Here is a 17175-nt window from a genome sequence, read left to right as displayed (position 1 = left end):
CCTTGGGAACTTTCACTGTTCTAAGAAAAATGTCATCATCGCTTTCTTTTTAGGTCTAAAATGTTGTTAAATGTTATGAATGGCAAAATTCACTGGTGAAATATGCCTTTTAATATTGATAAAACTAACTATTTTCATAATAATTTGCCTTGAGACATCAAATAGTTCAAAAGCAAGACAAAAAAAGTAATGAAAAATAGCAGTAGGCATCAGAAGAAGTATCTGAAATTGCAGACAGATATACACCCACTACAGTGATGATGGGAAGCATATCGTGGCTTCAGATGGTGGTATATTGTGTGAAAAATATAAGTTGTGGTCATGGAATGCTTTAAAAAGCTTACAATTCTTTAGCAAAAATATTGGAGATGCCCTGGGTTCTCTGAAGAAGTTAGTGACTGCATGCTCCCTGTAGAATTTCATATCATTAAGCCACTGGCAGCATGCAGTTCCTGATTTTAGCATTTGCTAAGCGTGACATCTTATTGCAGGCAGTGAAAATACCATGCAATAGTGGCAATAGGAATGCTGTAATCCTTCTTAAACACATTGGGGACATTCTGATATTCTTAATGGTAATTCTTAATGGTTCTTCTATAACCGTTCTTCAGGATTTCCATTGAGCATAGTCGAATGTTGGACCTGAAAAAATAGTTGCCCTGCTGATTTTTTTTCTGCATCCAGCTTTTTTTTCTGCCTTGGCTTTCTACTGTTTTACCCATCAGAGATGATTCTAATAGTATTGCAGAAAATACTTGATATTAGTTGAGGCTTATCTCAGAATGCAAAGAGTCATTACATATCCAAATATTCATATAAACAATCAAAAATTCCATATTTAACCCCCTAAGAACATCATAATTAGGACACTATTAAACTCCACATCTGTCAAAGCTTTTATTTTTTCTTTCTGATGGACTTTACTTAATAGTTGTCTTTCAATCAACTTTAGTTAGAACTGTGCAAACATGTTCTGTGTCACTTGTGAAAGACTGGGTAGAGTTCCTGTGCTCATGACTCCTGGACGTTTGTTGTCCAGTGAGGTGCAGAAGTTGACTGTGCAAAGTGATAACAGCTTCCACATAAAACCATGGTTGGTGTGTGCCTAGAGAGATTCCAGAAAAAAGATTCGTGGACACATAAAGAATTAAATTATATATAAATGTGCTAATTAGGGATGAAATTCATGCAGTATATGTTTTTATTATATTTAGAACCTAATAAAACCATTCCACTGACATGAGGTTAAGTCAAAAAGAAAGGAGATTATTCTGAAATAGAATTGCCTGGTTGCTCTTCCATTTTGCAGATTTATGTCAGTTTTGGCTCAGATAAACAGAGGACCACCCTCCATCTCATGGGTTCTTACACAGGTAGATCTCAGTGTATATTTTCTTCATTCTTACTGTGAGATCTAACACCTTGGATTTGGGTTGAGGGCACTAGGAAAAGCTCTTTACCTGTCATGAGTACTTTTACCTGTAGGTATTGCTGCTCCAAAATTCTGATCTTGATTAGTTGAAAATGGCTTAAATGTCCATACATACTTCTCAAGGTTATAAACACAACACAAGTAAGGATTTTCCTGATGAGAAATACTGCTGTGTAGTGCATTGAATTCATTGTGTGATTCGTGGGGTAATATACTTCCATTTTAAAAACCAGAACTCGTTGTGGTAATTGCTTATTCGTAGATACAGAATTCAGAATAAGACTTGCAGGATGTTGTACTCATAGTATAATATGTAGGCAAGCAGGTGTTTTAAAATTTATTATGGAAAACTGTATATAAGTTTCTTCATTTCAGTGGAAGCTAGTGAAGTTTCTCATTAGATTTTTCATAGTGTTGCACTGAATAAATTCTTCCTTTGGATGCAAAGAATATGTCGGATATGGAATCAATCCACAACTATCCTTTTCAAGAATCTAGACTTGCCATTTCTAATTAGATGCTGTATGGCAGAATTGATTCTGTAATCTACATTTGCATTAAAAACTGACTCCTAGAATTGCTCAGATAGCTTGTAATGTTCACAGTTTGTATCATGTCATTTTACTGAGTTTGCAGATGTGAAAATTTTGTGCATCTGCAGATGAAGACTTTTAGAAGCCTTTATAATTGCAGGCTTAGAAATTTTTCAACAGTTTCTGCCTGTAAGGAGATTACATGTTCTCAGATGGCTATAAAATGCTGGATAAAAAGTCTAGATGATGGGACAATAATAGCATGAAATTGATTGGGGTTTAAACAGTCACCATTCCCACAAGAAGCAACACACTGATCTTGTGCTGTGTTGGAACAGAGGGGTCAAATGAATTCCATTGCTGTCAGTATAATTTGCCTTAGGTGTTGTTAAGGTCTGAATGGAGTAACTGCATTGCTCTACTTGTGCTCTTATTTTCTATATTTTATTATTTTCTCAGTAGGCTAAATTTTATTTTAATGTTTTATCTTAAATAGTACTTTGTCAAGGAAATACTTGGAATGTCAAAACCAAAGGTGTCTCTTTATAAATATAGCATCAATTATTGTTGTGAAGTGCTGGAGAATTCCATAGCTCCTGGATAGTGATTGCTGTGACTGCCATTAAGTAATCATCTTACAGTATTACCTTGTGTCATCAAAAAAGCAGTTCATAGGATGGAATAAAAATCAAACCTAAGCATGAACAGATAGGTAAGATTATGTATTAAGAGTACATAATATATAAGTGAAAACTTTACAGGCTTTACGTTGTAAGTTGCCTAGTTAAGCTTTCTAAATTAATGTTGCTACTAAAAAAAAAAAGTTATGCCTCTGTTGAGTTACTTTTGTTGTTGCTGCTTATACTCTCTTCTCTAGTAAAATATACTTTAAAAATGAGAACCGTATCTTTATTAACTTATCTCCGTTTGTCTACTGAACTGACTATAATGTAGGTATTTCCAGTAGTGCCGCAGAATTAATGATACCATGCAGAGGGCTTTTGTGATCACTAGAGCATCCCCCCAAAGGTTCAAACTACAATACCAGCCTAATTTGGTAGCTGGGACTTAAAATTCTGAAATGTACAAAGACTTAGGACTGTTTGATTATTCCTCTAAAGCTTAGCTTGGAGGAGGAGACAGTTCAAACTCCAGACCTGACAGAAAGAGGCAAGGAGAGCAGCAGAGCATCACTTTTCCTCCTAGAACATCAGCTAAAATAAGAAACATCAATGCTTACTGGCCTTAGTCTGGCCCTTAGTTGAATATTGGCAAGTGTATCTTCTTCACAACGTGGACTGAGAACTTGAGTATTTGTCTCAGTCTTTCTTGTTAAGTATTTAATTAGGCATGTGCTTCACATATTTTTGTTCTTTATTCTCAGGTCTATCTCAAATTGACTTGCCTCAAAGGGATGAGGGAGGATAAAAAGGGAATCTTGGGAGATCAGTAAACTGTTCCCATACCTCAAGATCAGATGTGTGTGAGGGTTGAGGGTGGGAGAAAAGGGATCCTATTCTTCACTCTCGTTCTGTCACATAGTACTGCATACTGTTTAGTCAGTGTAACCAGCAGTGTACTCCAGTGTCTCCTTGGATAAGGTGTAGCAGGTCAGAAAGGGGACTAGATAAAAACCCTAAATATCACCTGTTCTTGCTGCTGCTGGTGGTGGAAGAACTAGGGCAGACAGTAACACCCAAGCCTGAAGTGCAACCCCTACCCAGCACTGGTTGTTCTTGCCTCTGTTCTGATTCTTCCCCAGTTGCAGCCCCTAAATGTCCCAGATGCGGGCATAGGCAAAGGTGGCAGTTTTTCTAATATTTTCCAGGGCTGTTTTGCACTCCTGTGAAACCTAGAGATAGTTACAGGTACTGTGACAGCACTGCTGTAGAAATACAGTACCACTGTGCTGCGTTTCAAGCACAGTTTGAAAAGTACCAAGGTAGTAAGAATGTTATGTGACTGTGGTTTGTGATGTGATGCCGTTTGTTAGCAGCTATCTCCATTCTGGCTAAAAAGGAAACAGTTTCACAAGGTTCAAGTTTACCCCTAACAAAGAGCGCTATAAAGTGGGTAAGTGATATCAGAGCATAATACTGGCATCATCATATGGTTGCCAGACCACACTGTTGTCTGATGCACTGCCCATTGCTGCCACTTTTTCAGTGCCCGAAGCTGGCTTTAATATTCAGCATCACTCATTAATCTTCTTCTGATGTGCCTATATGTTTTATATTGACATTTTAACTAAATTTTGGTCGCAGGTTACCTAGTGGGAGTGAAGCGGGCATTTTTTTTTTAAAGTCAAAATGAGGTGCTGAATTATGCTTCTAAATAATTTTTTAGCATTTTGTGTCCAGAAGGTTATTTCTTGTTGTCACTTACAGGTCTTCTCACAGTGAAAAATTAATGTACCTATAATATTACCAATAATTTGTGCTGTAAAGACATGCCCAGCTGTCTCTGCATACTTTCATTTGTGGCAAAAGAATCAATTGTTTTTTGAAAGAAGGGTTAATAGATTTGTATCTGTCTAAAAGTACCTTAGGAGAGAAGATTAAATTCTTACCTTCGAAGTGGTAGAATTAAAGTCCTGTTATGTTGCATTTCAATTCTGAATTATTCTTATTAAAGACTTAATGGGATGCTGCCACAGCACAGAACAGTTGTTCACATCCTTCTGAAGTCAGTTATGAAGCTTTACTGGTTCGAAACATGAGGAGAAAGCCAAGAACACATACTGGCAATTTCATTTGTTTAACTAATCTTTTAATGCTCTAAAAGTAAACATTAGTCATACTTTTGTAGCCTCTGAGTTTGAGTCATGATCTAAAAATTTGAAAGTAATCCGTGTTAGTAAACATCTTTCATGTTTCCTTTTTAAAGTTCTAGGATAACAATATTGGCTGGGTTTTCAGTGTGTTTTATGTCTGGATCGTGTGCATCCTCTGCAATGTGAAATTCCTGATTTGTTTCATGCTGTACTGCAGGCATTTGGCCCTAACCAAATTAACAACAGACCTCACTATACTAAGATAAGAGGCTGATTTCACAGGTACAGCATTTCATAAATCACACTATAGTTGACAGTTCAGAAATGGAGAATTAATTAATATTTAGAAATCTAATCAAATGGGAATAGTTGTAGGCTTATTAGAAACCAATGTCACATTGCTGTTTGAATCAAAGATTTCTAGGTCAGAATGACTGATGGTCATGTGAATTTTCTTATATAAACATGACTAATAACTCTTCAAATTCTACGGTTTTATCAGGTAATGTATCCTATATAATTACTTAGTTAACATGTAAGAGAGTGCTCCTGAAAATACTTCACTCTATTTTTTATTTATTTATTTTTAATGTCACTTGACCTCTGCTGTGATAGTTCAGTCAGTTGAAATATGCAAATTTGCTGACATCTGAACTTGAATTTCAGTTCTTTTTGTTCTGTCACTGTGTAGATAAATAAAGCTGCTCATGACCTCAGTGTGGTTTTACTTCAGGTATTAGACTTGTACTGATTAAACAGTTAGGAACTTGGTGGGTTTTGCAGTCTTCAATGACAGTAGCTTGATTCTGTTGAATTAATTCAAGGTAAACCTGTAATATTTTGGGAATCCTAAATATGCAAGAGAATTTGCTGTAGTTTTAAAATCTGTGTTAGAAGTGATGCATGTTACTGATATAAGTGGATACTTTCATAAAATAGACAAAATTAAAAACACACCTAAGCTTTTCTAGTTGTGAATACTAGCAGTGTCTCTGGAAGTCTTTCATGGTGGTTTGCTCATCTAACCTGTTGTGGTATTCCATTTAGTCACCTGAACTTCTACTTAAGTAATGAATATAATCTTTAATACTTTTTTAACTAATACATTTCACATTGTTAACTGAATTCCAATTAGAGTATCTATTAGAAGGGTTGGCTTTGTGGATGTTGCTTGTTTCAGACCTTGTGTTCACCCAGGCATTTCTAAACCTAAACTTTCTTTGGAAAACTTCCCATTATCAATACTTGTAGCCTTTTTAGTTTGGCTTTTGAATGAATGATCATGAAGGAGTTGCTGTTTTGGGATAACATGCGTTGTAGTTCTTTTCACAGCCTAGTACCTCATTTCAAGAATTAATAGACTTCTTAATAGTTGAGAAGTTTTTTATCAGAAGTTTGGGATATTTTGTGCCAGGAAAGTGAAAGATTAGTGCCTTAATGGCAGTCTACTGATGCTTTTTAATGGTTTGTAGACTGAACTGAAGGTATGCATGGGAGACCTTTTGTTCTACAAGATATTTTCTGCAGCAGAGAATGTACAAACTTTGAAGGTGAAACTTCATCTACAGAGATTCTATACTGTATACATTCTTACTTGATTGAAGGGAAGGGGATTGAAAGAAGGGAATATGTGAAGGCCATTAGTTTGATAGTGTGAATAAACGGACTGGTTCCCATTGCCTATTACATTAGTCACCTCTCAATTTTACATGAGGTAGAGAAGCAGCAAATGTATTCCACAGCTGTCCTATCTCAGAGTGGGAGTCTTGCATTGATTCTTCCATGATCTTAATTCTGTTTAAGTGATATTCTGGATGTGAGAGACTATATTTGAAAACTAGTAGCTTAAAAAAGGAATACCAAAAATGGCCAGAGTGTTTTTCAGAGTGATAGAAAACCTTTTAATATTTACATACAAAAAAAACTCCACCAAAGACCATAACATATCATCTGTGTAAATTCACTGGCTGTAGAAATGAAGAAAATACAATCATTAGTAACTGAGAACTTAATAATTTACTTTAGAATGCTATAGATTTAGAGAGGACCATTGTACTTCTATACTAAATGAGACGCTGAAGTTCTTGATTTTTATTTTAACAGGTTTTGGATTTTTATCTTACCCCCTCATCTTTTCTTCTGTTTCTTTCTAGGTTTAACTATAGATCAACACATCATCTTGCATCTCATGGGTTTTATGAATTTTTAAATTGGTTTGATGAAAGAGCATGGTATCCACTAGGAAGAATAGTAGGTGGAACTGTAAGTATCATAATAATAACTTAAAGGTGACTTTGCAGTAAGTTTTTTGAACTTTCAATGCAAATTTGACATCAGTAAAAGGCAACTCTTAATAAAATATGCCTTTAATTGTCAAATTGCTGCAGAGGGAATATCAAGATATTTTTAATTTTTAGGTGCAGAAACTGAGAGTAAGTCAACATGCTTTAGTCTTTATCCAACACCATACTGTGAACAAGAAATACAGAACTTCTTACATATGAACTTCTTATGGTAATAAAATTACCATTACTCCTGTAATACCTGTACATGAAATCAAAAAAGGAAAAACAATTTATTTTTTTAAATTTTTTTTTGTCAAAACTGTTAACTAAATCTCTTAAGGTACAAGTTTTAATCCAGTGGTATATGTTGAGTAGACTTCTTGTATGTATGGAAAAAAGTTAGGATTTCAGTGGGAAAAGACCTTGTGAAATTAAATCAGTGTGGCACCTGTATGAAGCATCAGGAATAGTTAAGATTGGCATCGATGCAATTTTCAAGACAGGAAAGATGTACAAAACAATATTATCAAATCAGAATACAAATGTTGTTCATTGGAATACCTTTAATAACACTTAAGTTACTAACACAGCCACAGCCAGTTTCTTAATGTGTGAAAGTTCATTAAAGCTTTTTAATTATAGTACCTAACATTTAAAGGCATTAACGAGGGGTTTTTTGCAACAGATCACCATTTGTTTTACTATCTTGGAGATACCAAAGTAAAGAAGATAAAGAGTCTTGAGACTCTTTATGTAACATAAATGCGTGTTACATACTTCCACAGCTATCTTATATGAAGTAAAACCCCTTAGGAAAGGGATTTGAAATACATGCAGGGGAACATTCTGTCATTTGTTAATTTAGTTTCATACAATGCCCTTCTTCATTTTTGAAAGAAACTAAGGCAGGTGAAGTTCATATTAACTTTTCTAGTATGTATTGATTTTTCTAATGTTGATAAATGTGGGAGGGTAGAATTCCTATTAAGAATATTTTAAAGTTCTCCAATATTTTGTGATGGGTTCAATAGATTTCATACCTTCCCTGGAGGGCATCTTAATTCAATTTTACAGGACTTTATTTTAATCTTTCATATTCAAAGATCTCTAATGATGTCTTGCAAATATATGACACTCAAGTGACTGACCATCAACTTTTCAAATTTAAAAAAATTAGATTTTTGTTGATGCACATTTTCGTTCCCCATTGGTACCAAGAAGTAAAAGAATGTCATGATATATTTTGAAGGAAAATGGATAGGGCTGGGAAATTTTGGGTTTCTTCTTGTTGTCTTAGGCTTTTGGGGCTTTTTTTCATTAAAGCTGTTAGCTGGCTTGAAATTCTGTTGCGAACTTTAGCTTCTGCTTCCATACCTTAATGGCAAATTCTTCTCATTATATGTTAAATGTCAAACAAGGTAGGATATTACCTGTATGCTGCTTATTCATTTATGAAATAGATTATATGTTGTTGTTAGCATTTGGATAAAATTTAAAGAACCTCTTGTATTCAGAGATGTTGTTAAAACATGATTAAAGTAGTATTAATATAATTCTATTAGCTTATGCTAATGTTCACTGCTTATATCAGCTTAAAAAATTACCATTTCATTGCAAATTATATGTAAACAAACCTACCATGCTAGTTTTCTCCAGTAACCTAATGTTTTGGTTTGTTCTGTTTTTTTCTCCTTGTAGGTATACCCAGGACTGATGGTGACAGCAGGCCTTATACATTGGATTTTAAATATGCTTAACGTGACAGTCCATATAAGAGATGTATGTGTGTTTCTAGCACCAGTCTTTAGCGGCCTTACAGCTATTTCTACTTTCCTGCTCACCAGAGAACTGTGGAACCAGGGAGCAGGGCTTTTAGCTGCCTGTTTTATCGCCATAGTTCCAGGTTACATATCTCGATCAGTAGCAGGATCATTTGACAATGAAGGCATAGCTATTTTTGCACTGCAGTTCACATACTATTTATGGGTAAGTAATTGCTGAGTCTTTTGCTTTGGAAAGGTTTTTTGGTTCCTCCTCCAACCCAGTGACTTGATTTTTCTTAGAATCCATTGAATTCTTATTTTCCTCCCTCTCATCCCTCTTCCCCTTGGCTCTTGATCAGGCAAGTACTGAGAAGTCACATGATCTGAACCACTCCATAATCATTCTCTTTAGTTCACTATGTAGAAGTACTGTTCCGCTGAAGTATGTGTGTCCTATAGTAATAATAAAAATGATGATGAGTCTATAAATTTAAAACAAACAGAGGGGTTGTTTTTCGGTTTATAGGTATTAGCATTATGTGTGCATCTAACTTTTAGCCTCCTTATATACCTAGTGAAAAGGAGTAGACTGAATAGGAAGTGCTTTGAATTGTCTTTTGGAGAAGCTTTTGACTGTATGGACTGTCTGGGCTTTGATATAAGTATCCAAATTATTTAATCAAAGCCGTCTAGGACAAGATATTAATGTTAACTTGAGTGCTTAAAAAAATAGTCTTATGTCTTTTAATTAGTCTGCTTGCTAAAGCTGCTTGTCAGTCACTCCTTAATCTGCATGTAGAATTTCATCTGTAATGCAGTTTTGCATGAAGGAGTTTAGGCAAGCTGTATCTTTTCTGGACCATTGAATCTAGTTTGGAAATAACACAAAAGCAGAACTATATTGTTAATTCAGCATAGACACTGTAGTGCACTGTCCCTTGTGTGTTCCTGGAATACATATACTTCTCATTTTGAGCATCTGCACATAAGTATGTGGTCATTACACCTTTTCTCATAATTTTGTATTTACAGATATTTTTAGCTTTAGAATATTTCAAACTTGGGATGTAGTTGGTAGGAATATGATAGAGGGGAATTGAGTTTTGTCATGACTGAGTGACTGGTGTTACCCTAAATGCAGGTTTTTTAAGTCTGGTCTTAGAATAAGCTGCAGCTGTAAAGGCGTACTGTGTTTGATAACAATAATAGAATCAACTTACATTGTTATTTTAGAGTAACTGAGACACAATAGCAGTTCTCTGTTCTTAGGAAATCCATATTTAACTGAACTGCTTATGCAGTAATATTTGCATGACCGCCCGTAGAATTATGTGTGAATCAAATATATTTTATTGAAAACTTTCTAGCTTTATTTAATGTCTGTTCTTCATTCCTGTTTTCCCACACCACAGTCACCACCATCAATTTTAGAGAAATTCATGCTCCTGGGCTGTTTATGGATCCATCTAAACCTTTGGTAGTATCTGGATGCTCTCATTAACACTGAGTTTTTCAAAATTACAGAATAGCTCTTATGTCTGTAATTGCAGAGTTGGGTCGAATGCCAGCCAAAGTAATGCATGGATAGTCAACACTCAGAATTCTAAAGTGGTCTGATGTCTCAGAGAAAGTAGTACAGGTGTTGCTACTACTGTTCTACATCAGGCCATGACGCAGAGAGTTGGATCATACGCTGCCTCTGCTTTTGCTGGAGATATAAGCTCCTTTTGTGTGTGAAAGCATTGCATTAGTGCTACGATTCTATGGACATCAGTTCAGAGACATACAAATATAGCTTGATGTGGGCTAAAGAATGTCTCTTGACAATTGAGTTGGAATGAAATTTTGGAATACTGTCCTGTATTTGTGATTCATAAATACTTGGTTATTCTTCCAGGTGAAGTCTGTGAAAACTGGGTCAGTCTTTTGGACAATCTGCTGCTGTCTATCCTACTTTTATATGGTAAGGCTTTTATATATATAATAGCTGAACTATTTGAGTAGGGATTACATAATCCATATGTTAATAAAGAACCGAAGGATATTTTAATCTTTATTGAAGCCATAATATGAAGTTGTTGCTTCATATTTCTATTAAAACCTTAAATAGATGACTAAAAGATATAATAAATAAATTGAAATTGAAAGTATTTAATAAACACCAAAAAGGGTTTTTTTAAAGTACTGAAGTATAATAATTTATAAATTATTCCTATGCTATGAGTGGGTAGTCTGATTCAGTCAGATTTTCATTTGGGTACAGGTAAATTAAGGTGTAATTTTAATATTCCTGTGTCTGTCTGTCATTATTATGAAAATGAAATAATAATCAGAATATTTAGAATGTAAGGACAAAGTTACATTTTTATAATTTTGAAAACTATTTCTTTGGGTATAATTATGCCATAGAGCTTACCACCAGGGTTGATGAATGATTTCAGTGTCATAATAAATGATCATAAATACTCTTTTCATTCTTGATCTGTGAAGATGGAGGCTATTGCACAGATGTTCCTAAGGGCTAACAGGGGGGAAAAACAGTAGTAAAACTGAGGAGATAAAACTAATAGAAAAATGGAGACAATTGGTTTTCACCCTCCTCCCATCTTCTGAAGCGTTAGACTTGAAGAATTTTCCTGTATGAATCAGTCAAAGGTCCTTTTTCCCCTTTTTCTGTGTGGCTGTATGAAAATAAATTATCCTCGAAATAGGCAGTGGTGGGACTGCCAGGCTAATTGCTTGGTGACAGTTAAGATTGAGGTCTCAAATGCTGCTTTTCTACCGTCAGGTAACTAGATTTGCAAGAAAAAGGAACTTACGGACTGTTTTATGTGCCTTAAAGTAGAAGGTTAATTCAAAGGTTGTCTGCATGCTGCCTAGTTTTCCTCTAGCTTTACTGTGCATTTGGTTTCCTGGGAGACTTTTGCTGTTAATATAGGAAATAATAGCCCCGTGTTTGTCACCAAAGAGGATAGGATAGCTATTTCTTGTTAAGAGTACATTTATTTCATTCCCTATTTATCCTCATTTTGACCAAGTCATTAAATAAACAGCCACTTCTTTATGAACAGCATTGCTGTTTATATAGCATTACAGTGAAGAGAGTCTGCAAGTTTGGTACATGCTCTAGTGCAGTACAAAAGCAGGCAATTAAGTTCTTGAGTTGTTACATTTATGTGTCGTAGTGTTTTTTATATTGTGCCAGTGTATTGGCAAGATTCTCTGAAAATGCTCTTCCTAAACATACAGGTAACAAATGTAATACTTCACAGTTCTACTGCTGAAAAATCACACAATAACAGCTTCTACTGTCTTGGTCTGTGGGACTTTCTGAGAGGGAGAGGATGTGATCCAGGGTGTGCATGGTGACAGAGCTTATGGAATCAATGTCATCGTGACATTCAGTCCTTCAATCTAAAAGTGGGATTTTTTATTTTCCTGTAAAGTGTTATCAGCTCATGAAAGGTTAAGATTTGTCCATAGCTTAGCCTCAGATCTCAGTGATTAGATAATAGAATTTTATTGCTTACAGAGTGCACATGCTTCATCCTAAGTAGGTGATAGCTTTCCATATGTTGTATTTCCCTTTTGGAAAGAATTTTAAGATGCCCTTCTGGACATTTTGCTTAGGTAAATTTTTAGGACGAAGCATAATTCTGCTATTTGTTACATAATAATAATTTGTCATTCTCTGATGAAATTAGTTGTTTTCAGTGTAAGTTAGAAGTTCAATCACAATTTTGAGGTAGTAAGAGTCAGTTCTTTCATGGGAAATTTGGGGAACAGTTTCTTTGAAGGTGAGTGGATATTGCATGAACTGCCAAATCTTCCTTGATCACTAAATCTGCTTAAAATATATACCTAATTCACTGTGGTAATTTGACTCATATAATTGCATTCAATATAGAGAAACTTTTTTTCCTTGCATTTATATTTTTAGCATTTATTTTACTTGAACAGCTTTTGCTTCATACAGCTTTTCATGATGAGGAGGTAAAATAAAACAAAGCTGTACATTGAAGCAATCCTTGTAGCAGTAACAGCATGTTTTCACTCTTTTTGCCAGTGTATGAGGATGCCTCAGTTTTGTTTGAAAAGTTCCAAAGTGCATCCAATTCAGTATAATCTTCAGTGCTTAGATTTGGTTTAATATTTTGGTAATTAGAGATGCAGGTCTCTGATCCATACAAAGTGTTTTCTACCTGCTTCATTCAAACCTTTCCCTAACTGTAACAGTGTTCTAACTGCACATTTGTACTTACGTGTCTTCATGTTTTCTCCCATTAAATAAACTTGCCTGTGTAAACCATGATACTTCATGCTGTAATTTGGCAGTAGAATCATGACAATCTGAAATGAGTTTTTCAGAAACTTAGATGATTTCTGTTCTACTTGTATCACACTGTCTGAATGGGTTACCCCAAATTTTGACATGCTGGGTTTTGTAGTGTTAGTGTCAAAAACCAGTAATGCTTGGCCTCATCCTTATTTTAGAATCTCTTCTACAGAACACAGTAATTTGGGTTTCTTTTGGGCTTCTAGGGCTTTAAAAATATCTACTTAAATCTAAACCCTAAAGTACAATTTAAGTGAAAACCACATTAGCTACTGCATTCTAAAAATGAAGACCTAGGATAGGCAAGGGTGCATATGGGGGAAGTCTAGACTGTAATTTGACAAGAGGACATGTTAAAATACAGATTGTCTAGTCAGCATTAGCCCTTCTAAATACATTAGAAATTTAGATAACACATAGTAATGATAGCTCATTAAATCCTTACCTGAACCAGCAACCAGTGATGTGTTAATACCATTGTAGTGTTTCAGTTCTAAGTACACCGTAGGAGTTCTTCTCAAGAGCTCTTGTTGCCAAAGATTTGCAATATCCATGATATTGTTGTATACCATTCCATAGCACTCAGTCCCACTTTTGTGTGCATCCACAACCTTGCTTTTATTTCTTTCCTTACACGGCAACCTGCATTGGCTGCTCTGCTCCAGGAGTTCTGCTCCTGGAGGTGTGCGTTGCTCCCTTTCTCTTCTCTGCCAGGAGATAGTGTTCCCTGTCCTCAGCAAAAAGTGCAGAGCATGGTGCTAAATTTGTATATCAAAAGAAAGTTTTGGATCCTACATGGGATTATAGAATATCCCAAGTTGAAAGGGACCCACAAGTATCATCAAAGTCCAGCTTGTGGCCCTAGGGATCCTGCTGCTGCCTTGGGCTGCAGCCTTCACCATGGGGAAAAGATTTTCCCCAGCATCCCATTCATATTTGGAAGTATGACCAGATTAGCTTGGAAGGAGGAGATTGGGGAAGGATGACCTTGAAAATCCATCAGCCCATTTCCAAATCCTTTGATACATGGGCTTTTGTTGTGGTTTGTTTTTCTTTGATAATAAATGTTGAGAAGGATTCTGGTGGTATTACTAGTAGTGCTCACTGCCTGTCTAGATGGAGTTTGTGTTTTCTTGTTAGACCATCACCATATTTAAATCCAGCATTGGCTATCCTAAGAATTTGCAGATAATTTCAGATCTAATTTCCTGTTCCATTTGTCATAGGTCTCTGCATGGGGTGGTTATGTTTTCATCATCAACCTTATTCCACTGCATGTGTTTGTTCTGTTGCTGATGCAGAGATACAGCAGGAGAGTCTACATTGGTAAGTTTTGTTCATTGAACAGTCATTGTCACATGCTTAAATGTGAGATACAAAGTTAACTGTACTGATGTGTTTTGTATCAAGTGGGTATTAAGTAATTGCATATCAGACTGAACTTTCTTAATTTGATTACTGATTATAGTCAGTTATTTTCTACAACATGGAAATAAGGAGTTAAAACATACACTTCTAAAATTTTGTGTATGTAGCTGCTAATTAATTTTTTCCTTTCTAGTGCACAGCAAAAAAAATTGGGTGGTTTGATATAGTAGAATTCTTGAAATATTTTTAAAATATATATAGTATGTGTGCCTTTAGTAATATTTCATATTTTTCTCTTTTACTACTATGAAAAACAATTGGTATTTTTAAAAGTTGTACAGCAGAAATTATGAAAAAATATAGTAAAAGACTTAGGAAATTTTAAGCAGCCATGTATGTTTTATATAACAGACTAGGACTGGATGTTCCATGTAAATTTTTAAAATTTTATTGGATTAATCAGCCTTCCTTCTAGCTTCTGGAAAGTGTGAATAGGGATCTTAGAATACTAACTTTTTAATTGATTTGCCTGACATTTCAATACTCTGTAAACTGTTTTTACAGACACTTTACCGATAAAATCAGTTGGCCATCATGTGGGTGTGTGAATTAAATAATTGATAAGCAATTCAGGTATTTGGAGGTTTATAAATTGGCTTCACATTAAAAATGTTCTAGCTTTAACAGTAGGTAGTTTGAGAACATAATGTGAGCTGAGGTGTAATCATAAGGCATTATTTCTTTTGTAAATATATTTTTGTTACTCATTTTAATACTCTTGCATCTTTGTATTTTTAATTATTTTAATGCCTTTTTTAGTGCCTGCTAAAGAAATTACTGTATGTGCATTCTATATATGAACCATTGTATACTACAATAATTACTCAATTTAGTCAAGTTCAGTTTTGAGATTTTGTTATCAAACTATAAATACTGGTTTCATATTTCTTTGTTATCCTATATATGTAAAAGAATTGGAAATTCTTTTAAAAAAGGGAAGGAAAAATCTCTAGCCCATTTTTAATTTTTAATGTTTGTATTACTTAACTTCTTTATTAACTACTTCATAACTTAGAGGGAAAGTAATTTATCTCGTTTTGCTTTTAAAACTGTTTTATTGAATATTTCCATTTTCCAATTTCTATGAGTTATGCAAGAGAAAATTAAATCAAGTAATTATAAAATCCTGAAGCAGTGTGGCAGCCAGAAACAATAAAGAATAAGTACTCTTGCTTCTTCTGCTTTCCATGAACTAGTCTTTGAATTGTGTGGGGAAAATACTACTGCAGGTTCATATGAATTAAAGGTTTTTGACAGATGTTTGTTTTGCAAATAGCTACAGTGTTTTGAAATGTTATTACCCTTCAGCAGTGAGGGATGTATACTGCCATGGAGTTGTCAGAATGAAAATGTGATCGCTGCTCTGCTGTTTCATTGCAACTGCTGGCTTAATTTAAGCTTTCATGGGAAGCCTTAGAGGAGTCTGTACATCTCACATTACTATATAATTTCTAGGTTTGTTTAACAGGATGTTTTTGTGAAACAGGTAAGAGTGTTCAAGCACTTCTGAGAGGAAATTCAAGTGTGCTTCACTTCCAAACTATTCAGATAGGGAGAAGAGTTTACAAAAGCTCATTGAAACAGGGAGAATAAAGATATTTTGTGAGTTTCTGTGAAATGTAGTTGCTAGTGTGCCTGCTTCAGTCTCATAATTCTTAAAAAACTACCAATGTACAGCTAAAATTTCTGTAAAATATTGTCAGCTGACTGCAGCTAGTAAAGTCTGCATCCATTTTACTTATTATTGAGAATTTTGGGGGGTTCAATCTCTAGATCAGTTGCTTAAGTTTATTTTAAGCTAGCATGAGCCATTTGGTAAAGGTTATTTTATGTTCAATCAAACATAGTAGCATAAATGTAGAGAACAATATTTGGCAGCACCAAGTTTTTAGAAAAAAATGATTCTTTCCTGGTACATGTTTTTCATATGGGTGTTCATACACCAAGGAAAAGATTAATGGGACATGATCTGATATGCCTGGGAGTGTAATTCAGAACCATTTAATGAGTAAAAAATTTCCCAGAATGTGAGGGTTTTGCCAATTTTAAAATATTTTAGGGCTTGCAGGCAAATGACTTTATCAGCCAGATAGCTTCTGACCCACTTGGCATCAATGGTGATGATGCTACCTACATTTGAAAGCTCAAGCTGTGCTTTTATTTTTTCATCTTGACAATGATCGGTACTTTTCAGTCAGATTCTACTGACTGTGTTTGATTGAACATAAAATAATAGTGTAATCATTACAAACAAGTGCTTACAATTCCAATGTATTAGCAGCACTTGTAGAAGTGAATAACCTCTTTGTACAGATACAGCAACCATTGATTCTATTTTCTTTTGCTGTGCTTAGTTTTTCTTTAAGTCACGCTTGCACATTGCACATTTAAAATACTTCATAATGTTTACTTCAATTTGGTTTTTTTTCTGTACATTTTTTTTAAGTTCTGTACACTCATCAGAATATTTAATAACAAAACACTTCAGCATCTTCCAGAATTTAAAACTTAATTTCAGTAACTCTTTGTTCTTTGTTTTGGATTTTGTCATTCGAACAGTGAACAGTTGATTTACATCAACTACTTCAATATTCTAAAACTTCAGAGCAAATGTTTATTTCTAGT

At 34.7% G+C, this 17175-nt stretch overlaps 1 protein-coding gene across 1 annotated transcript in view; it reads left to right on the top strand.

The window, feature by feature from the left end:
- Positions 1-17175, top strand: part of STT3B (STT3 oligosaccharyltransferase complex catalytic subunit B) — a 52711-nt gene that overhangs the window by 17080 nt on the left and 18456 nt on the right. Inside the window, exons 2-5 of the mRNA XM_064672393.1 lie at positions 6892-7000; positions 8722-9009; positions 10684-10749; positions 14349-14448. Coding sequence (XP_064528463.1) covers positions 6892-7000; positions 8722-9009; positions 10684-10749; positions 14349-14448 — 563 coding nt within the window. The remainder of the gene's footprint in view (positions 1-6891; positions 7001-8721; positions 9010-10683; positions 10750-14348; positions 14449-17175) is intronic.

Source organism: Pseudopipra pipra, chromosome 1, assembly GCF_036250125.1.
Source record: "Pseudopipra pipra isolate bDixPip1 chromosome 1, bDixPip1.hap1, whole genome shotgun sequence".
Lineage (NCBI taxonomy): Eukaryota > Metazoa > Chordata > Aves > Passeriformes > Pipridae > Pseudopipra > Pseudopipra pipra.
The sequence above is the reverse complement of the archived record's forward strand: the minus strand, read 5'-3'. Positions and strand labels throughout refer to the sequence as shown.